At 42.1% G+C, this 23,453-nt stretch overlaps 3 protein-coding genes across 7 annotated transcripts in view; 2 read left to right on the top strand and 1 right to left on the bottom strand.

Annotated features, from left to right (window-relative positions):
• herc2 (HECT and RLD domain containing E3 ubiquitin protein ligase 2) overlaps positions 1-7,100 on the bottom strand; it is a 60,971-nt gene extending 53,871 nt beyond the window's left edge. For 4 of the 5 annotated variants that reach the window (XM_053683469.1, XM_053683470.1, XM_053683473.1 and 1 more), the window contains exons 1-6: positions 6,993-7,100; positions 5,496-5,605; positions 2,957-3,050; positions 2,693-2,827; positions 373-595; positions 176-276 (exon numbers count right to left, since the gene is read on the bottom strand). In XM_053683469.1, the coding sequence (XP_053539444.1) occupies positions 176-276; positions 373-595; positions 2,693-2,827; positions 2,957-3,050; positions 5,496-5,567 (625 nt within the window). In that variant the 5' untranslated portion in view covers positions 5,568-5,605; positions 6,993-7,100. The remainder of the gene's footprint in view (positions 1-175; positions 277-372; positions 596-2,692; positions 2,828-2,956; positions 3,051-5,495; positions 5,606-6,992) is intronic. The other variant, XM_053683471.1, reaches the window with a different exon arrangement.
• Positions 7,101-8,490: 1,390 nt separating this feature from the next.
• Positions 8,491-15,598, top strand: nipa1 (NIPA magnesium transporter 1). Its single transcript, XM_053683477.1, has 5 exons — positions 8,491-9,032; positions 9,117-9,163; positions 9,934-10,024; positions 10,899-11,059; positions 11,840-15,598. The coding sequence occupies exons 1-5, from the start codon at positions 8,911-8,913 to the stop codon at positions 12,346-12,348; spliced, it is 930 nt and encodes a 309-aa protein (XP_053539452.1). The 5' UTR covers positions 8,491-8,910; the 3' UTR covers positions 12,349-15,598.
• Positions 15,599-17,744: 2,146 nt separating this feature from the next.
• nipa2 (NIPA magnesium transporter 2) lies at positions 17,745-23,393 on the top strand (the record flags this gene model as incomplete). Its single annotated transcript, NM_001200991.1, is given in 6 exon segments — positions 17,745-17,855; positions 18,115-18,336; positions 20,809-20,865; positions 21,958-22,048; positions 22,354-22,514; positions 22,657-23,393. Coding segments are annotated over 6 exon segments (1,227 nt in total). The 3' UTR covers positions 23,295-23,393.
• Between the last annotated feature and the right edge of the window lie 60 nt (positions 23,394-23,453).

Here is a 23,453-nt window from a genome sequence, read left to right as displayed (position 1 = left end):
CAGCATGAATGCTCTAGTTCTGGGTTGTTTTCCCCTCTTGGGTGGGGTATTTTTCTGTCTATATTATATAATATAATATAATATAATAAAATATAATGTGTCTGAGAGCACTAGGTGCCAAAAACAGCATCTATTGATCAATCAGAGGCGCTGATGAGGTTTGCACGCTGCTTACCGGATCTCCAGGCTCGACGGAGGAATGCAAAAGCGAAAGAAAGAGCAGCCCTGGACCCGACTTGTGCCAAACCCTCCACTCCTTTACTCACGGGACGACTACTGCAGAAACACACAACACGCAGATAAAATAATGTAAAGCAATGCTTTTTACGTCGCACAAAATCTCACTTTAAGGCGCTTTACTGCCTGTCGCACCTCTTGTTATCGACGGAGGGCAGCGGGGGGCTGGGCGGACTCTTCCACCGGACCTTGTACGTCTCCTCCATCATGCTGTGGGTGAGGGAGATGAGGTAGCGCTCCAGGATGAGCAGCCGCTGGCTCAGACGGCGCCCAGACAGAGTGCTCTTAGCCGTCTGAGCGGCCAGTTTCTGCTGGTCGTCCACAAGCACCCGGAGACAATCCTTCAGCTCTCCTTCATCTGACCAGACGGCACACGGGGATGGGGGGGGGGGGGGACAACACACGTTAGCGAGCGGGTGAGATTGTGAAATCTTGTCGAAAGACCTACCCGGAGATGTTGTAACCTCCCGGCCGACTCGACCAGGTCGTGTGCTGAAATATCACGTCACGTCACACTTCGTAACGATTTGAAAATATGATTAGAATACATTATAACATTTCTAAAAGAGAAGAATTCAAAATTAACTGTCGGAACAAACACAAGAAAGGCGCGAGAATTAAACAAAGCCAGCATCGATGAATATTCATGAGATGCAAATTAGAAAAGCACCTCATCGCCACTCCTACAATCTTTAACGGCCTAATGTCGTTAACGTGATCGGATTTAGAGACCGGTTCAACAACCTCGACGGAATATATACACAGTATATATAAAAATACAAAAAAAAAAAAAAAAAAAAGTCAAGGTTACCATGACAACCACGACTCGGTTCATCACTAACCCTACCACGACTACCACGAAGGTTAGCGCACAGGTTGCGTAGGTAAACGTGTTCAGCCATTTCCTTTCGGAACAGGGAGTCGAAAGCGTTTGATTGATTCGCACGACAGCCAATAGCGTTCGAGATGCACACTGCCACGCCCCCGGAGAATCTTTGGAGAATTTCTCACTTTAACCAGGACGATATCCCAGAAAGTCACGCGACTCTCGCACAAAACTCCGCCCTCTTCCAAACGAATAATCTCCGCCGATTTATTCTCAGCTAGAAAAGAGACCAGTGTGTGGGAGGACACAGTGAACCATTTACTGATAACCAGCCGCTCCCGTAGAGCGAGACACGCCCAATAGGGCGGGGCATACACGACACGTTTTACAGAATTTAACTGGACGTTTTAATCATGCGATTCTTTTTCCCAGGAAGAAGTGATTAATTATACAGATAAAATGTTGTTGTTTTTTCAAAAAGATATACACACACACACACACACTAGTGTACTGTTCTCCAGCTCTAGAAACACCGATTATTGATTCCAGGAGTACTTTAGGTACTTTAGGTAGGTTCTCTTTCAGTAGGATATGAGGACGAGGGAACGTGTTATGCAACAAACACCGTGTTTATTAAGCTTTCCAACATGTGACGAATACGAAGGTGGTGCAATGCTTTTCCATCAGCATGGACTTATCAGCCCTGAGCAGGAGACCAGCTCCACCCCAACACACACACACACACACACACACACACACACACACACACAGAGCGAGAGAGTCAGCTGGGTAAAAATAACCGTCCCTCATACACAGTCTGTAGTCACCCGAGCCTGAAAAACTTCACGTGCCCGAGGTTTAAATCTCGCTCTCTCCTCGCTCTCTCTCTCTCACTCACACACACAAACAGATTAGATGTGTTAAGCCTGCATCAGATGGAGCAAGCCATGTGTGTCCTGAACTGAATCCTGAGCCATGTTGGGACATCACGCCTCGGTCCTTCATACCATTCTGCAAAGTTCAGCTGAAAACAGTAGTACACACGCTAGTCATAAACAAACAAACAAGTACAGCTGACTCACCTTTGACCTTCCGGAACTTTAGAAGCAAGCACATAACTTCCATACTGTCCTAAAGACCTCGCAGCGCAGGGAAACATCACGGGCATATTTAAATATTCAAATTTGATTCGTTGGGCCGTTGCATTTATTCAAATCGACCTCTGAGTAAGCGGAGCGTCTTCATCAAGGGTCGGACAGCCGTTTAAATCTTTCAAACACAACTAACACGGGACTGAATTTGGGATTTGAACCTACAACCTCCTCCTCCTCCCCAGAGTCCTTAAAAAGGTTGTTTTTCTTTTTTAATAACTAAATACATTTAAAAAAAACAAAAGGAGTTTCCCCTGTAAAAAGAGAAATAATCGCTGGAGCAGACGGAGAAGTGTATAAATCAGCAGTGTTTTATCGGCATTGGTTTTTCATCTCAGTGTGGCGTTAATGAAAACGCGGACTCTGAGGTTCGGTGAAGAGCGAGAGGGATGACCTTGCAGAACGCCCGCTCCTGAACGCTGCGCTCAGCACCTCGTTTTACAACTACAGAGAGAGATTAATCATCAGCTCCGCCCACCTGGCTGCCTCCCCCAATCCCACGTCTCGATGATGGAATGATGGACGGACGAGGAAGACGCCTCCTCTTCCTCTTTCTTCTCCTTGTCGTTGGACTCGTCCTTCTTCTGAGCACCGGGACAATCTGCAGAGTCCTCTGACAACGAGAACGCGAAGGGAAGGATTATCACATACGCACACACACACACACATATATATATATATATATAAACAAAAACATAAATATACACATCTGTTAGTGATATGTGGTTATTGACGGCGGTACCCGGAAAGGCGGATTCCTCCCTGTTGAAGACGATCTCCTCGTCTTTAACCATCTCATTCCACATCTCGCTCAGTCCTTCTGAAGAGAACGCACGCTGAGGAAAAAACCCAAACGCGTTAGCCTGATCATCAAAAATAATTCACGCAAGACTGACAAAATAACGTTAGGCGATGCATTTTAAGGACGCGTTCGAAAAGGCGAGAGCGCTAGAGAGCGCTTTAAACTTCAAACATGTAGAATTACTGACAGCATTCGGATCATAGTTAATCGTGACCGTGTAAGATTGCGTACGGAGTTCGATCCCACGGAGTTCGATCCCGACGCGCTACTTACTCTGTATCGATGCACGTAATTAGCTAGTCGGCTCTCCGTATGTTACGCTAGTGACCGCTCATCAGCCTCTTCATGCGGACTCCGACCAGATATCGCATCCTTGAAGATGCTGAAGCTTGGGGCCAGAAAAGTGTACAAAAGACAAGTGGAACTGCATGCAGAGTGGGCGGAGCCTTTGAAACCGATACTAGATGCACATTCGATCCAAATCGTGTAGGAATAATAAACGGAAACCGGTCTTACGCGGTTATAAAACGGACGCCTCCAGGAAAGCACGTGTACTGTTAGCGACTAGCCAACTTACGCCACTGCGATTTACGAGGCGTTTTTTTTCCCCCGCATCGTTCGCTGCTCGACCCCGACACGCTAGAAACACGACTCTACACGACGATGCCGTAAAAGCCTCGGTGAACACAAACTCCAGCTGTTTCGGTTGCACAAGAGCGTGTGGTAATACACCCGGTAATACGCTCGTTTAACACCCACCCGCACGAGGGAAAGGAAAAAAAAATAAAAACCTGCAGGAAGATGTCACCTGATCCAGCTGGGACCCTGCCAGGCGTAAAAATACACACGTTTACATTATCACCTACTTCATTTCAGCGCTGTGCACACGCTAAAGACGAGGATAAAACGATCATTTACAAGCACATCATATCGTTAAAATGAAATATATAGCTGAGATATAGTATAGTTGAATTATTTAGAAATCGTAATTATAATAGTAAATAAAACGCTTTGAATAAGCAGCGCTCGTTAGAGCTGCAGGAGAAGCGGAGGGTTGGGTGCGAGGACGTTTTATTCTAATTCTCGGCGGTGACGTCACAACGTCGTTTTAAGCTGACTCCGTAATTAAAAATTAAATGTTCCAGGTATTTGTTTTTAAATAAAATAATTATTTACATAAGAGTCGAGAAGTATCTCCAAAATATCCGCGTCTCGGATTGCGCGGCCGTTTTCGCCCCACGTTATATACCGTCACCGTGACGACCGTGATTTAACACGTCAGTGATTTTATCTGGACGCTCGCCCGCTTTTTCTTGGCACGTTTTTACGACTTTCACGTCACCGTCACGCTCGAGAGGACATCATTTCACCTGTGGAGCAAAACCGGGGGCGCTCTCTGGGTGGGAGGGGCATACCGTGTCGACCCGGTCAATCACAGCAACGCCGGCCAATCACAGGTGTCGGTCAGCTTGCGTATGCGGAAGAGGGCGGATAGCGCTTTCCCCGGCGTGTGTGTAATAAACTGTACTGTAACGTAGCTCGAGAATCAGTCCGGAAAAAGCCATTGGTTGGCTTCACGTGTCTTTGAGGAAGAAACATTTATATATGTACAACTGACTAACTAACTAACTAAATAAATAAATAAAATAGAAGGCTTACAGGTATACAACGCAAAACAAAGGATTCATAACATGTGCACAAGTCAATACGGTGCATGAAAAACTCTTAGCTGCTCAAAAAAAAAAAAAAAAAAAAAAAAAAGACTATTAATTTGAAAAACTTTTTAGTGAAAGGAAAAAAAAAAAGAAAGAGAGAAATCTATAAAATAAATGAATTTAAAAAAAAAACTTGCATGATATTTCTGTTATACAGGTTTGCTCAGGTTTGGCATTTAATTAAAAAATAATAAATAAAAAAAAACATGAAAAGTTTAATGTCTATGAAGATAATGTATAAAAATAAATACCGATCGTTTACCAAAAAAAGAAAAGAAAAAAAATGTAATAAAACGATAATAAAATCTGTAAAAATCTTATCATTAAAATCAGCCACTTAGAAAATTATTCGCTTGATTCATTTACGTTAACGAAAAGATCACGACACAAACGACAAGCGGATCGTGACCTAACGCGTCGTCATAGCGACGTTAAATCATTCAATTATCATTACAACCCTATCATTAAAAATAACTGATTATCCCCCCCGAGAGCATGTTTACACTCCTCCGAGTGTCAGAAACTTGAAGAAAAACGGAGTTTAAACTCGGGGAATTTTCCGAGCGCGTGTTACTCGGACACGAGCTATTGCGCAATACGAGTTATGACGTCGCAATCTCTGCAGTCAGGGATTCCTTTTACAGCGTATATATTTATATTAGTTAGAAAACTAGAAACGATTAACGGTAATACTTGTGGGTTTTACGACTCGGAAGTATTATTATTATTATTATTATTTATAATAAATAGACCTTCTCCTTTACCTGCAAATCGATCCTCAGCCATTTGTCATGAAACCGCAGCTGAGCGTCGAGGAAAAACGGAGGGGACGGCATCCTTTCTTCTTTTCTCCTGGCTGCAAACGCAGCCTTCCCTACAAAAAATACACACAACGGCAATTTAAATAAACACACACACACACAAAATTTCACACACGCTTTACTCCTGAAAGGCTTTAAAGTAGCAGAACAGTTCAGGTTTCCCAGAAATATCATCTTTTTAAAACATTCCAAATTTCCCAGTTGCGCTTTATTGGTAATTTAATTATATAACAAAAACGATTTTTATTTTTTTTTTGAAGGACATTTAAATTCACGCACATTTCACTCATCTATCTTAAATAAATCTAACTCGAACCCCTCGGCCACTCGTTACCTTTCTGTCAGGGATAAACGGTGGATAAACCTACACTGTATTTGTACACTGGATTTCAATTCTACAGAATTCCAGAGGAAATATCAGCCGGTATATCTGATGGATAGTAATCCATCCTCAGCCGCTCGTTCTCTTTAGATGAATAAACGGGAAACGTTCTACCCCGGGGTTTGATTATAATCATATGGAGATTTAGATGGGGAAAGGGAAAACTCGTAGAAAAGCACAGAAAAATCAGGACATTGTCTCGTTCGAGGTCCGAGACGTGGAGGTTTTAAATTAGAAGTCAGACGTCCCGGTGTTCTCTCGAACCCGTTATTACTTTTTATTGTGTATATAATTAGGAATAAAGAGGAACGTGGAAAGTCTGGGAAGTCCGAGTGTTAGTCCTAATCATCTGGACCCTGAATGAAATTCCATATAAACAAAATCCAGAGTGAAATATTTACAGTATCTGGAAGCAAGAAAGAAAAAAAGACCTCAATGTTTATGAAAACATGTTTATTTATGGTTCAGGTGTAAGGCTTTTACATATTTTTCTCCTCCACTCTTTAAAAGGACAGTCTATTTATTTTCCAAGATTAACAACAACAACAACAACAACGACGACAACGACGACAACAACGTTTAAGAGTTTAACACTATGGATCTTGTCTTTAAGCATGAAAGAGTTCATTTAAGATTTAAGGGTTAATTCATTAATTAATGAGTTGAATAGAATAAGACTTCATAATGACAGTGATGGTGATGGAGATGCATCAGCAGTCATATTAGAGAAATTATTCCATGAAACACATTAATATGGCATCCACAAGGCCAGCTTGGAATACCGTGCTAAATTTAGTTTCTTCTTTTAAAAAGCAGATAAATGCAGGAGACGTGATTAAACCGTACAGAGAGCTAGTGAGCGCGCTGTGTTGTTGCTGTGCTGTATTTAGCAGCAAGCTAATGCTGCTAGCTAACCGGCTAACCCTGCTACACGTACAAGATGACATTTCTAAGCGCTGACAGCGAGCCGTTCTTTAACTTTACACCCTCATATTTACATTTATAACCTCGACGTAATCTGCGTAGTGTTTTTATAAATGATAAACATAGCGCTGTACCTCGGTGTGTTTCTTATCGCAGTCCCGTTCCTTCGGTTCTCCCTTTACGAGCTCTGCTGCATTTTAACGTCCGCCATCTTGTGTAATGACTGACAGCGCGCACAGCCAATCAGCATCCAGCGGCGAGACGGCGTGTTGCGTCACTTGCGTTTATACTTTGGGGCGGGGCTTAGAGGCTTCTAAAGCCTGCAATACATTTATATATATATTTTTGTTGTTGTTGTTGTTGTTGTTGTTTACCATTCAGGGGAAAATTAACTGAGCGTAAAGCTCTTTTACAGCAATGTCCTGAGTTCACACTACTACTAGCCTACATTCAGAAAAAGAAGGATATATCATATATAATAACAATAAATCAAGTAAATAAAAAGGAGGCAGTGTCTGTCTCTTCTATCACTGAGAGAAGACCTTGCCACATCCCACAGGATTTTATTGTATAAACATCAAAAGGAATAATATGAATAAAAATTATATGAGCACATTTTTTTTTAAAATACAATTTGACATAGGTTCTCCACATACTGGAAGGTCAAATGAACGCAGAACCTGATTAAGAACTTATAAACATTTGAGTGAACTACACTATAGAAGCAAAAGTATGTGCACCCCATACCAATCATAACCTAACCATGTGATCATTTTTCCTCAAACTGTTTCCAGATATAGACATGCTGTATTAAGGTTGGAAGAAAGTGGAAGAACCTGAATGTCCTGTACAGAGCCCTGACCTCAACCCCACTGAACATTATTGGGATGGAACTGGAGTCTCCTCGTCGTCCCAACATCAGCGCCTGACCTTAACCTCACTAATGCTCTCGTGGAATGTGTGAATGAACACAAATCCCTACAGTCACGCTCCAAAACCTTTCCGGAAGAGTGGAGCTTATTATATTGTAACAGCAGAGGGGGAATAAATCTGGAACAAGATGTTCAATAACAAGCACGTACGAGTGTGATGGTCAGGCAGTACTTTTGGTCGTATATGAAATAGCACGAGTGATCCGTTATGCCTAGCTTGTTTCCAAAAATGCTGCATTTCTCACTCCTTGTGTTTTTGTACACTGTCATCTAGCTGAACAAAAGTTTGTGCACCCCTCTCCAAAAAATGTTAATTTATTACCTCCTGATTTTGACATTTGCAAATAAATAAATAAATAAATCTCGAAATAAACAACAAAACTCTTGAAAGAATTTGAAAATAGAAACTCTTCAACAAAGAAGCACTGGAAAGCTTTCAGTTAAAGAGTTAGCTGGATAAAGATGGATGCAACCAAAATGTTTAGACGATAAGTCCAATTTGTACGCTAACAAATCTGTTACGAATGATTACAAATACAATCTGCACAATATACAAATATACAAACTCCAGATTGATTAACATTCTTTTTCTTATTACTTTTCTTAATGCACTTAAAAAAAAAAAAAGCTGTTTTATAAAAATTTTGGCACCCACACAATGTATGAAAGGGTCAGAAACACGTGGAGGATAAACAAATACATGAAAATTAATTAAAACTAATACATTTATTTATTGTATGCCTATATATACTAGCAAAAATGTTTCTATGTGCACACTGGTCGATTAATTCACTGATGTATTTGTTTATTTTTGCCCTGAATTAAAGTAAGCTTCAGGCCACGCCTACATCATATCTGTTCCGCAGCACCGCTACTGTTCCGTTGCACAAACCACGCCCACTTGTATAGACCACGCAGTCACGCCTGTTTACCCGTACCCTAACCCCGCCCACCATCTTTAGCCAACACCAATCAGAATTTACTTCCTGGATTTTGCTCGTGTCGTCATCCGCACAATACGGAAATGATTTCCTCGCTTCACCGGTGGACTATTCAAACTCACAGAAGTTGCTCTTAAATATTAAAAAGCACTGAATTAAAAGTTTTAAACACCGTCTGCATGGAAGAAAAGTCTCCTTTATCGCTTGTTGGTGGAGTTGGAATCGCTGTCGTGTCCAGTTTCATTAATGGCTCCACGTTTGTGCTGCAGAAAAAGGGAATATTGCGATCTCGCAAAGCTGGGAAGTATTGTTTTATAAATATTTTATTTGTGGATTTTCAGGTATCATGATAAAGGTTTTGGATGATGTTTGATTGTTGTACAGGTAGGACATACCTGTCTGACTGTGTGTGGTGGACCGGAACACTGGCAAGTAAGATTATTCCTAATTCTCTCTCTGATTTATAACTTTATATAAGCAGTGTTTTCATTTAAACTGTCCTGATATTATTAAGACCTGCCAACCAATCATAAACCAGCGTTACCTACAGAAAATACTCGTCTCTGATTGGCTGGAAGGTGTGCATTAAAGGTGCAATAGGCAATTTTAAAAAAATCCTTACTTGTACAAATAACCTAAAAGATGCGTAGAACTGTAGATTAATCTGTAGCAGAAGTGTATTAAGTCGCTGAGAAAACCTGTCAGTCATTTTATAGACACTCTAGGAACCACTGTATATCCTGAGGGCGGAGCTTCGTGAACATGGGTGGGAATCAATCAAAAGTCGAACACACTCAAACTGTTAAAAAAAAAATGTTTAAAGACTAATCTTACCTACTGCACCTTTAATTCGCTGTACACTGCAGTGCTGAAGAATTCTCGAATCTGATTGGTCAGAAGGTGTTGATTAATTTTCTATAACAGCAGCTCTGACAGTAGCGCTGCTACAAATCACGTCGATATGCTGACGTTTTCTTAAAGTGAGGAGATGTTTATTTAACGTTTATGGAAGGAGTCTCCAGTGTCAGAGGTGAAGCTGTACCTTTAAGTTTGGAAATGACCGAAAAAAAACATTCCTTCATTTTCATATTTCATGCTTTTTGTTTGAAAATTTCATTATGATTAAAAATGAGCAACATGGAAAGAATTAAAATGCAGTCTGGGGGGGTTTCTTTATGATCTGTTATTTCTTTTCTCATTAGTGATAGTGGGTCAGGTCGGGAACTTCCTGGCACACAACGCGGCCCCGGCCGTGTTAGTGACTCCACTCGGAGTGCTCGGGGTTCTGTTCGGGTGAGCTATGACTCGGTTATTACAATATAAACTCAGTTATTGTGCTGTAATACCTGCACAGCCTCAATCTAACACAGGAAATGTAATGAAACCTGAGCGATGTACCTGATATCCTCATATTAAAACATTTTTTAAAAATTAGAACTTCATTTTTTTCTGACATGGAGGCACGTCTGTTTGTTTAATTCTTACTTACGTCACCGCTGCATTTTGTACTTATCTTTGTGATGTAATAATATGAAACTGGTACTATTAAAAGAATGTTTATAAATGTCTTTTTTTAACTAATTAAAATCTGTTTATTTTTCTCAATTTTTTAACAGTATGAAATCACATTCAAAAAATGTCTTTTACGTTCTTTAAAGTGTAGTGTGTGTGTGTGTGTGTGTGTATATATATATAAAATCACATACATTAAAAAATGTCATTTCAGTCATATTTTATAAATGTAGAAAGATTTTTGAATGATTACGAATACGAATGAATGATATATAAAGAAATTCTTCTCCTTATTATAATAATAATAATAATAATAATAATAATAATAATAATTATTATTATTATTATTATTATAGGATGTAAATTTTTCCCCATGTACGCATGTGAATATGATATTTACTCAAAAAATGTAATAAAATTGACAAACTTGAGTATCTACGCTACGTTTAGATATTCCGTAATCCAGACCCATCGCTGATGAAACGGATCTGGCGAGTAAATTATACTTTGGTGTATAGAAATTATCTCTAGGCTACAGTATGTGGCGGTTACTATAGCAACCAGACTGAGGCTGCGGTATAAACGAGGTAACGCACGCTGTATAGTAACGATGTGTGATATTTACACGACGATGGTGGATCTTCTGGCTCCTCAGAGCCGTTCTGGCTTCATGGCTCCTCCAGGAGCAGTTGGAGCTGCTGGGTAAACTGGGCTGTGTGCTGTGCTGCTGTGGCTCGGTGGTGCTCATCGTTCACTCCCCGAAGTCCGACAGCGTGGCGTCGAGAGCTGAGTTCCAGCAGCGACTTCTCGACCCAGGTATCAGCACCACACCCCCATAACCAGATCAGCGTCTGCACTGGGTACTGAGATCTAACCCGTCCAAGTCTATGGAGAGATGTGAAAGATGGGAAAATAATAATTGTGTATAACTGTAAACATTTGGATCCTAAACATTGTTGCTGTCATTAATGTCACCTTTATGTCCAACTTGGTCCCCTTAGGTCCACCCTGCTATCATTATGTCCACCCTGTTACCCTGTCAAATGTGTCATAGAGAGTTTTATTTTGGTAATAATATCATTTTTAAAAAAAACTCACAAAAATCAGTGTAATTATTAGATTGTATCGTTCTAAAACATTGTAACTCAATTAAATTCCTGTTATAGTAATATATCATAAACGTATTAGATTATAACTATCGTAAAAGTACGATCAAGAAACAAAAACGTTGATAAATGTTACTTGTGTAAAAGGGCACATAATTAAGAACGATTTTTCACATGAACTAGCCTATTTTAAACACTTGACTCGACAGACTTTCCTAGTTAAACAGGAATAAACTGTAAACTTGTCAGAGTTTCATTCTGTAAAAAGCGAGTCTTGCTCTGGGGCGTGGGCTGTTATTACAGCCTCCATAGTGAGTTTGGACTAAATGTGTAAAAGCTTAAATTCAGTTCAAGTCAATGAGCTCAGCTGGTAAAGTTGCCCTATCCAAGATGGCGGCATCATTAGCGTGTTGACGAGTCTGTCTTAGCCAATATGGCGTCTCGACTTTTCTGATCTCTGCCATTTTTTTCCCCCCTGTGTTTGTTTCAGTGTTTCTGAGCTACATCACCCTGGTGCTGCTGCTGTTGGTGCTGCTGATTGGCTGGCTCTCTCCAGTGTATGGAAAGTCCAACATCATGGTCTACGTGGGAATCTGTTCCCTGTTGGGAAGCTTCACCGTACCGAGCTGTAAAGGCCTGGGTCTGGCTGCGAAGGAGGCGTTCGGCGGAGACTCGTCCCCTGATGATAATGGCGCTCTGTTCCTCTTCCTGTGCTTGCTGGGAATTCTCCTCGTCAGCATCCTCACCCAGTTCACCTTCATCAACAGGGCTTTGGAGAACTTCAGCTCCAACGTGTTCGAGGCCGTGTATTACGTCACGTTCACGTCCTCGGTCATCCTCGCCACCGCCATCTTGTTTAAAGAGTGGGAAGCGCTCGGCGCTCGGGACTGTTTGGGTATTTTCTGTGGATTCACCACGATATCAGTGGGAGTGGCGTTGTTACGCATATCTCAGGAAGCCGTGCTCACGTGGACTCCGCCCAGAACGAAAGAGGAGTAGTTTATATTTGATCATATCACATAACTCTGAAGATCTTTAGCATTTCAGCCATCCTCGCCTATTAAGAGTGATTTACACCCATCCGTGTTATAATGCAGCGCCCCCTGCTGGGGACAGTTTATTACAGCAACACACTAGCTGCGTTTACATGGACAACAATAATCCACTCTTAATCCGATTAAGACCGTATTCTAATTAAGAAACTACCATGTAAACAGCAATTTTTACTTACTTTAATCTAATTAAGGTCATAATCGAAGTAACCACTAATCGAATTAAGACAGGTGGAGTACTGCTGTTTCAGTCGCATTATGCACGTGTAGTAGTGACATGTAAAGACCTTAATCGCATTATGAGCATTAGGACGCGATCACACACGGCAGTTTCACGGCGAACAAGAGAGTTCGGCTGTGTCCCAAACCGCATACTTTCCTACTATAGGCCTGTAGTGGTGAAAAATACATGTGTCTTGGCTGCTATATAGACGGTAAGTACGCGGATTGGGACGCACCCACCGCTTCAAGCAGTCGTCTATTAGCACGTACAGCGTGACTAATAATTAACTGCACTTAAAGCGTTCGTAAAAAAATAAATAAACACACCCAAAACTGTATACGGTCCCATAACGAAGACGAACTGCATGTAGATACGTGAAATTCTGGAGGGACGTCGGACGGCGTGGCGCGGTGACGTAATGACACGGGCTGTTAATCTAATCATGTTCTAAAACATGTAAAACGGGAACATGACAGGAGTATTCTAAAAGCGACTCGTGTAAACACCTTAATCACATTATTATCTTATTCAGAGTAAGGTCAATAATTAGATTACTGCTGTCCGTGTGAACGTAGTCATTCTCACTTCCCTCTGTAGAAATTTATGGCATTCTGTCACATGATTAATCGACTGAATAAATACTACAACTTGTTTAAAGGTATAAAATAATCCTAATCCTTATGTCAATCCGGCTACCCCTTTATGTCATTCCCGCTACCCCTTATGTCGATCCAGTTATCCTTTATGTCATTCCCGCTACCCCTTATATCGATCCAGTTATCCTTTATGTCATTCCCGCTACCCCTTATGTCGATCCCGCTACCCCTTATGTCGATCCAGTTATCCTTTATGTCATTCCCGCTACCCCTTATGTCGATCCCGCTACCCCTTATGTCGATCCAGTTATCCCTTATGTCAATCCCGCTACCCCTTATGTTAATCCCGCTACCCCTTTATGTCATTCCCGCTACCCCTTATGTCAATCCAGTTATCCCTTATGTCAATCCCTCTACCCCTTATGTCATTCCCGCTACCCCTTATATCGATCCAGTTATCCTTTATGTCATTCCCGCTACCCCTTATGTCGATCCAGTTATCCCTTATGTCAATCGCGCTACCTCTTATGTCAATCCTGCTACCCCTTATGTCGATCCAGTTATCCCTTATGTTAATCCCGCTACCCCTTTATGTCATTCCCGCTACCCCTTATGTCATTCCCGCTACCCCTTATGTCAATCCAGTTATCCCTTATGTCAATCCCGCTACCCCTTATGTCATTCCCGCTACCCCTTATGTCAATCCAGTTATCCCTTATGTCAATCCCGCTACCTCTTATGTCGATCCAGTTATCCCTTATGTTAATCCCGCTACCCCTTTATGTCATTCCCGCCACCCCTTCTGTCAATCCGGCTACCCCTTATGTCGATCCCGCTACCCCTTATGTCATTCCCGCTACCCCTTCTGTCAATCCGGCTACCCCTTATGTCGATCCCGCTACCCCTTATGTCGATCCAGTTATCCCTTATGTTAATCCCACTACCCCTTTATGTCATTCCCGCTACCCCTTCTGTCAATCCGGCTACCCCTTATGTCGATCCCGCTACCCCTTATGTCGATCCAGTTATCCCTTATGTTAATCCCACTACCCCTTTATGTCATTCCCGCTACCCCTTCTGTCAATCCGGCTACCCCTTATGTCGATCCCGCTACCCCTTATGTCGATCCAGTTATCCCTTATGTTAATCCCGCTACCCCTTTATGTCATTCCCGCTACCCCTTCTGTCAATCCGGCTACCCCTTATGTCGATCCCGCTACCCCTTATGTCATTCCCGCTACCCCTTCTGTCAATCCGGCTACCCCTTATGTCATTCCCGCTACCCCTTCTGTCAATCCGGCTACCCCTTATGTCAATCCCGCTACCCCTTTATGTCATTCCCGCTACCCCTTATGTCGATCCAGTTATCCCTTATGTCAATCCTTTCAATTTTGCTTGTAATTAGGATGAACAGGCCATGATTTAAAGCCAGTGTAATCACTGCTTTCCCATTTGTAATACTTAATACAACAGAATACTTCCATCTTGCAGTTTAGGTACCAAATTAATTTCCTCTCATTACAGACATCATCACTCCACCACTCCAACATTACTGTGAAACACCATCGGTAACCGACCCGACAGTAGCTGATAGTACTGTTTACACATTTACCTGCAAAAAAACAACAACCCTCTTACATGTAAACATTTGTGTTTACACTTGCAACAATTACAACACTTGTGTTTACATGTAAAGACACGTCTGTGAAACCGAACACACCAAATGTCTTGCTGCTACGTTTCTTGGTGACTCAGTAGATGACATGACACCACTCCTCAGGAGCAGGTTTGATTAAACGATATGAGGTATGATGTCACTAATGACCTGTTTATTAATGAAGCCCAGAGCGTCGCCCCCCCCCCCCTTTATAAATACTCTTTATACTGAAAGAGTACGTATTCAGCATCTAACAGTCATAGTTAGAACAAACTGTGTGTGTTTTTAAACCCTTAGTGCTATTTGTAATTGCTACTAATGTTGGAAATGATCATTATTTTAGTCTTAATAAACATGACAAGAAATCTATTCTATACTATAATACTAAATCCTCTACGTTCCTCGTTGTGCCACGAGTGCAATGACTTTTATAAATGACCCGATTCTTGAAAATGCACCAAAAATGTAGTCATCTTCATGAACGGATTCATCTGTATTTTTATTTTGAATGAATTTTTTAATATTGTGATGTTTATACGTCCTGACACTGGGTGTTAGAGAAAAGTGGACTGTTTTTATGAATTTTTATGATCCCCCCCCCCCCCCCCCCCCCGACTTTTCTCTGTAAACACGTGGATTTACACGTACTGTATAATAGACTTGTTAGTCATTTATATTTAACGACCAAATTTTTTTTAAAAAATGAAAGCATTGAGCACGACCATACGCCTCGTCTTTTTATTTTTAAACACGTGTGGCCAGATTTTCATCATTTTACCTACTATTATTTCATTCCGTTCCATCAACGAAGGTGTCGTATGTCAATGAAATGTAAATGATGGACGAGTGGGCGGAGACGCGTTTTGTCACGTGAATTCCTCGCACTGTTCTTCCGCACTCTTTATTCGTTATTATGTCACGATTATCGTTATTTTAAATGAACGGTGTCAGAAATGTATACGCGTCAATAGTAGTTCCCCGAAACTGTCCGGTTTTATCTTCATTATGGATCGTTTTTATCCGATTTTAGCTACGTTTAGCTGGAAGGGTTGGGAGGGTTACAGTTACTTCTGAAAAAAGCGTAATCAGTCACGTAATCCAAGTATCACAATATGAAAGTAATGTATTCTGATTCATTTTGGATTACGTCAAGGTCATACATGTCAATAAATTCAAAAGAAAAGCAACAGGATCTTAAATACTTTTATTTAGAGCTTAAAAACATGTTCAGTGTTTGGATTTGTGGTAATAGAATAAAATATAAAAAGATCACTGCCCCTGATGCGGGTAACGTTACATCACAAAAGCATTTCAGAGAAAAATTTGTGTTCATTTCTACCTAAATTTATTTGCGCATGCACCAGGGAACAGTTGCTGAACTGTTGAACCATGCAACAGTTGCTGTTGTCAAGCAACTGTTTGACTTGAACACAAACATTGCGTGTTCGCTGAGAGTAGGGTAACGGTTGAGAGGAAGGAATTTGGCCAATGGTTGCAATCGTTTTACAATCGACCAATCGGTGTGCAAGAAGGCGGGACTTACAGAGAAGGGTTAAAGCGATGCAAACACACACACACGATGCAGTATTAGACCATAAACACATCATAATGAAACTACCCAAGACATTTTCTCAAGTTTAGATGCTTTTTTAAGGTCCAATAAAGAGGACGTGTCCGGGAAGAAGAGGACGTACGGTCAAAAGATTAATGCCCTAACAAAAGATTCATTTCTTTGGTTTAAATTTTTTTTAAATGTAATCCTGATAACATTCCTACTTTTTTTTTAAATTTATTTATTTTATTTTTTTTTACAAAATGTACATGTAATAAACTTTATTTATAGTTTTTTTTGACGTAACTAACGGATTACAGTTAGCATTTCTTAAATATCCTGATTGCGTAACGCCGTTACATGTATTCCGTTACTCCCCAAGCCTGACCACAGGGATGTTATTTCTGTCAAATGAAAATGAATTCAGATTAATTAAAATATATACTATGTGTGTGTGTGAATTTAAAATTTAAATCGTGACTCATGTTATGCAGAAATGATATATATTTATAACATACTGTGTAATGTTTGAGAATGGCTTGAACGTGACTTAAAGCGAGTTTCTCTTTGCCAGCGTAGCCTTAGATTTATCATTTATCATATAAAGATATCTGTAAAGCTTCTTTGTGACAATATCCACTGTCTATAAGCGCGATATATAAATAAAACTGAACTGCATTGAATGAAGTACATTTTCTTCATTCGAGCGAAGGTTTACCTTTCCAAAATGGCGGCCAACATTAACGCAGTGCACCACCTAGCGTCGGCTAATAACGGTGTCGCAACGCACGGCAGCGGGTTACGCAGTCACGTGTATTCCGTCGGCCAATCAGAGCCGATTGTCGTTTGCGCATGCGCACTTCCATGCCCTTTTCACTGTTGAATGGATGCGGGTAAAAGGCTGTTTAGCGAGTTCCTAGGTGCGACAACCGGAAAATTACGGGAAAATCACTTAAAATGAAGCTTCTGGCGTCCGGACAGTGTTTGTGTTGAGCACCGGAAAACAAACAGGTATTTATTTTGGATCGAATTTTGTACATCACGGCTTTATAAACACCGTAAAGCGGTTCCGGAATCCGGTTATTCGACATAGCTGCTAGCTTAGAGAGGGCTAGAGCTGAGAGCGCATACTAGCGCACTAAGCAGTGTGCAAGAATCCTGCGTTGGCTCGCGCGCTCCGTTTATTCTCGCGTACTGCGAGGTAAGCTAGGGCGGAAGTCAGTAGGCTACATAGCAGGAGGTGCTTCCTGAATTCTGCTCTCTCTCTTTCTGTCTCTGTCTCTCTCCCTCTCCCTCCGTCTCTCTCTCTCTCTCTCGCTCTCTCTCACACACACTGAGCTCTCTCTCGAGTTTATTTATTCATGTGACATGAATGAAACAGCACTAGGTGATAAATGCGACGTTTGTAAAGTTTGCTATAGAAATGGTAAGCTTTAATTACATTTAGTATAGAACATTAATTTCCTGTTTCTGTTTAAAAGCTGTAAATAAAAACATGTCAACACTCTGGATTTGAATAGAAACGTACCACTTTTTAGCTATTCTCCAATTTCTAGTTTTAATGCCATAAAGTCATGATTACGAATGAATTGATCATTAAATGAAATGACTGTTGTTGTTGTTGTTGTTGTGGTGGTGTGTGTGTGTGTGTGTGTGTGTGTGTGTGTGTGTGTGTGTGTGTTCAGGTGTCGTATCTGGACTCGGGTGCGCCGGAGGAGGACGGTTCCTGTGCTCTCTGCTCAATGTGACAGAGGATCACGCCTTCGCCATGGCTCAGGACCGAGGCAGGTTCGATTTCTACATCGGCCTGGCTTTGGCCATCAGCTCCAGTTTGTTTATCGGAGGAAGTTTCATCCTGAAGAAGAAAGGGCTGCTGAGACTCGCCCGGAAAGGCTCGATGCGAGCAGGTAACATCTCGGTTCGCTTTTTCTTCTTGTACTGAAAAGTCTTTAAAAATCCCAGTTTGTGACGGAGTTATTCCTGTTGAAAGTTATTAGTAGTAAGTAGATGCAGTAAGACGGATAGAGGAAGGTGAGTCCGGGAGTGGAGACGCCTCCCGGGGGTTTAGGGGGTGTGAAGGTACGGGGTAGTGTTCAGGAATTCAGTTGTCTTTAGATATTCCTTTATTATCTACATGAACACCTCTTTTTTTTTTCTTTTAATGGCAAGAAAACGGAAGATTCTCCAGGATTCTGGTCTCAGATTGTGGTGCTGAAGGCCTGGTCTGGAAGTTTGGTCTCAGAGTTCGGGTGTTCTTAATTTCTGCTCTCGTTGTTTTGGAATTGGAATTCTGGTCTCAGAGTTCTGGAATTCTAGTCTCGCTGTTTTGGTCTTGGAGTTCTGGCTTCACATTTCTGATCCTGGTTTATTTCACGAGGAAGAGCACGGGCGCTGTCGTGCATGTTAAACCTTTAACACACTAATAAATCATAAGAGCACATTTTTGAACTCCGTGCGAGCGCTCGATTGTCTCGCGTTTAACACTCTACACTCCCACTTTCTGTCAGGGAGGTTAAACAGGTTCCCTGTGAGCGTGTGTTCGCGAGTTCTGCGGACACTCCTCGCTTCGCTTGGCGGTGGTGAAGGCGCGGCTCATTTGTGTATGTTGTAACCCACTTTACGTAACCCTCGGCGCCGTGTCGTGCCACTGCACCTCACTGAGTTCCTTCACCCAGAATGTGTGTGAATGGGTTCATCATGTGCTCGGGAGGCATGTGAACAGCCAGCCTGAATTCCTAACAGTTTTGTAATGTGTGTGTGTGTGTGTGTGTGTGTGTGTGTGTGTGTGTGTGTGTAAAACTTGTGGTCATGCAGTTATCGGTTGGTGCGATATACCCGGCCCAGCTACGTCCGATAAGACGGCGGATTTCCGGCTTCCTTATTATTTAAATCCTATAAAGAATATTTGAGGTGTTTTTTTTTTTTTTTTTCTTTTCTTCTCCGAGTTGTAACGTTCTTGAAAGAACGTATATACGATGTCGCCTCAGTAGCAGAAAGACTCCTGATCACCTGACACACCTGAATCTGCTGTCTTAACTTTATAACGCCTTATATCGATAAACCCCAAGAACCGAGGTTCTCCTGGGTGTAATGTAGTTAACGTTGATCAGCGGCGATAATATCGATGGAACATCCCTAGTTGGAATGTCAGGTGATGGCATGCTTCACTAATAATGTTAGTACTAGTGATGGAAATTTCCATTCTCTTTTCACCGAGTCAGTTCGCCGAGGAGTCGACTCTCAAATGACTCCCAAATACAGGTGGGTGATATGATGGTATTATAATATCGGGTTCATTTTAATATTGAGGATTTGAATATTTAATTATCGAATATAATTACGAGGGGGGAGGGGTAGACTGGATTTTTTTTTTTTTTTAACTGAGTTGAAAATAGGGTTTTTTTATTATTATTATTCTTCCTGACACTTTCAGAGCAACTCGTATTACTAGGGGAAAAAAATGACGAGATAAACTTCATAATACTTTGTATGATACGTCTCGTATTTTAAGAAGAAAGTCATTACATTACGAGATAAAAGCTGCAATATTTCAACGTAATTTTTTTTTATGTATGTATTTTGAAAAAGTTTCAAGGTCATAATATTTTGAGGGGGGAAAAAACCTGGAAAAACAGTTGCAATGTTTTGCGAGAAAAAAGAAACGACAAGGAAAAAAGTGGCGATGTTTTGAGACAAAAGTTGTTACATTTCAACATAAAAATCGTTATTTTTTTTGAGGGAAAAAGTTACACGGTGGTAATACTTTTGAGGTAAAAGTCACGGTAGTTGAAGAAAAGTTGCAGTGTTTCGAGAATAAAGTCGTAATATTGCGAGAAACGCTGCAATATTTCAACATTTTTTTTTTTTTTAATATATTTTGAGAAAAAAGTGGTTACTAGAAAAGGCAACAGTACTTAAAAAAAAATTCATAACATTTTGAGGTAAAGTCAATGTTGGTAGTAAATATGTATAAATAGCTACACAGTTAGAGCTACATTTATTACATTTAATTACAATATTTTATAACATTTTAACGATACCTTTGTGTTTACTACACCTGACCCTGTTGAAACGTTAAACACATTTACCATGTAAAAATCTTAAGCTACAAATGTACCACCTGATCGTTTGCTTCTAATCAGTTCGTTATAAAAAAGTGTGTCACGGTGTCATTTATCACCACGTGGATGTTGAATCGTCACGTCACCTACACACTAAAGTTTCTGCGTTCTGTGAAATATCCCGTGGGACGGTTTCCTCCGTGTCGCATTTCATTCGAATTTTGTGTTACGTCACGCCGCTCCCGCCGTCGTGCGCAGGCCCGTATGACCTCCACAGTCACTGTATGAAATGTGTGTTTGTTTTCCCCCTCTCTCCAGGTCAAGGTGGACACGCATATCTAAAAGAATGGCTATGGTGGGCGGGGCTTTTATCAAGTAAGTCACTGGATAATTATTAACTTGTGCAGATTTGCTTTTTCCTCCGCATCTTACAGCATAAGAGAGTGACGCAGGTCGGATTGCTTTGCGTTTATTCATGCTAAGGAAATTAATAAAATCCCCCTATACGATCTTATCCTGATTTAAAAACGCCAGGAACTAGGGATATACATGAATATGCAAATTCGGGGACACCCACTTGTATCGTTCCAGCTAGTTAGCCGCTAATAATTTAATTTCGATTTAACACCGCACGTCAGTCGCCCGTTTATTTAACGGCATTCGGACCCGTCGAAATATTCTGGCGTCACCGTGACGGCCGGCATTTTTTTTCGTCTGCCGTTGAAACTGGCACGAGGTCGTTTCCACGTCCTGCGTCGCGTCGCGTGTCAAGACGTTTGGATCAAAAGGTTCTGCGACGTCACAAAAACCGGGCTTATGCGTAGCCCCGCCCCCAAATGTAATAAACGTTCCTTTAAAATCACGACGGCGTTTTAGGGCCACCGTATATATGAAACAAAAAAAAATTAAAATACAGTATTTTGAGAAAAATATTACAAGGAAAAAAATCTCTTTTTTTTGAAGAAAAAAGTAATACCGCGAGAATAAAGTCGTAATATTTTGAGTACCGAGTCAGTCGAGAATAAATTGATATTACGGGGGGAAAAGTCGATTTACTACGAGACTAAAATCATGAGAAAAGTCGCAACGTTACAGTAAAAAGGTCAGCTGTGCTAGTTTGCTACAACATGTAGCGATATGAGGAACAAGTCAACATTTCAAGAATAAAGTCATATTAATGTTATGAGAAGAAAGTCGCGATGTTACAATAAATAAAAGTTGCGATATTTTGAGGGAAAAGCCGTAAGGTTATGAGAATAAAGTCGTAACACGATGACGCGGTACGTATCCGAGCAACAAAAAATAAACACTTGACTTCCTGGCTCATCGGCACCACGTTATAATTACTGTCAGAACTCTGAACCAAGCGAGGAAGGAGTTGTGTGTTTGTTTGATCTCCGGGTGACGGAGGTGAGATTAATCATTAGCAGCACTAGTGTGAAGTGTGCGGTGTTCTGGTTTGTGCAGTGGGTGCTGGTGAAGCTGCAAATTTCGCAGCTTATGCGTTTGCCCCCGCGACGCTCGTCACTCCGCTCGGGGCTCTCAGCGTGCTCGTGAGGTAAGTCTTCTCACACACACACACACACGGATGAGAATCATCACGTCTCCCTGCACTGAGAAACGAACCGAGAATCGTTTTATTCGTATAAGATACACCGTTCAGTAAAAGAATAAAAGTAGTCCCGGTCACTTCCCCTCGTCCTCGAGCGGTTCGGCGTCTCCGTACGCCGTCGGGACGCGGTTCCGTCTCAGAGAGGGTGACGTGTACCGATTTAGCTCTTTGTTCAATGATTGATGATCATCGACATCTGCCCTAGACGCACTCACCTTTAATCTATACGCTGTGTTTGATGGCTGTTACAGCGCCGTGCTCTCTTCCTACTTCCTGACGGAGAGGTTGAACCTGCACGGGAAGCTGGGCTGTCTGCTCAGCGTGCTCGGCTCCACCACCATGGTGATCCACGCGCCGCAGGAGGAGGAGATCGACAGCCTCAAAGACATGGCCAAGAAACTGATGGACCCAGGTACGACCCGGTACAGGAACGAGGAGAGCGGACCCGGGACGTGACGTCTGGGCCGCTCTCGCCGCACCGCCACCGATCGAGTATTTTTGCTGTAATTCTTTTCGTACTTTTGACTCGTTTTTTTTTTTTTTCCTCCACGCAGGCTTCGCCGTCTTCGCGACGTTCGTCATCATCGTCGCGCTGATCTTCATCTGCGTGGTCGGCCCACGTCACGGCCAAACCAACATCCTGGTGTACATCACCATCTGCTCGGTGATCGGCTCCCTGTCCGTGTCGTGCGTGAAGGGTTTGGGCATCGCCATCAAGGAAGTGATCGCCGGACAGCCGGTGCTGACGCACCCTTTAGCGTGGCTGCTCCTGGCGAGCCTGGTGGTGTGCGTCAGCACGCAGATCAACTACCTGAACAAAGCGCTGGACATCTTTAACACCTCTCTGGTCACGCCCATTTACTACGTCTTCTTCACCACGTCGGTGCTCACCTGCTCCGCCATCCTGTTCAAAGAGTGGGAGCACATGGGCTACGACGACGTCATCGGCACGCTGAGCGGCTTCTCCACCATCATCGTGGGGATTTTCCTGCTGCACGCCTTCAAGGACGTCAACGTGAGTCTGGCCATGCTGGCCGTGAGCATCAGGAAGGAGGAACGCAACGGGAGCGTCGCCAACGGCGTCGGGACGCACGCGCATTCCGCCTACGAGCTCCTCCGGGACGACGACGCGGAGATGGGCTCCACGTTCGACAGCGTCTCCAGGAGAAACGGCAGCACCGCCATGTCTTAGGTTTCGAACTATATTCAATAATCAACTGTGTGATGGTTTAGTATTTTTCTTTCTTTCCTTTTCTCTTTTAAAATCAGAAGACAATCAAAAAAAAAAAAACCAGAGCCAACTGACGGACTGAGCGATTGTCCACGAGTATTCCCCCCACCCCCGTCCTCT

This window comes from Ictalurus punctatus, chromosome 11 (assembly GCF_001660625.3).
Source record: "Ictalurus punctatus breed USDA103 chromosome 11, Coco_2.0, whole genome shotgun sequence".
Lineage (NCBI taxonomy): Eukaryota > Metazoa > Chordata > Actinopteri > Siluriformes > Ictaluridae > Ictalurus > Ictalurus punctatus.
The sequence above is the reverse complement of the archived record's forward strand: the minus strand, read 5'-3'. Positions and strand labels throughout refer to the sequence as shown.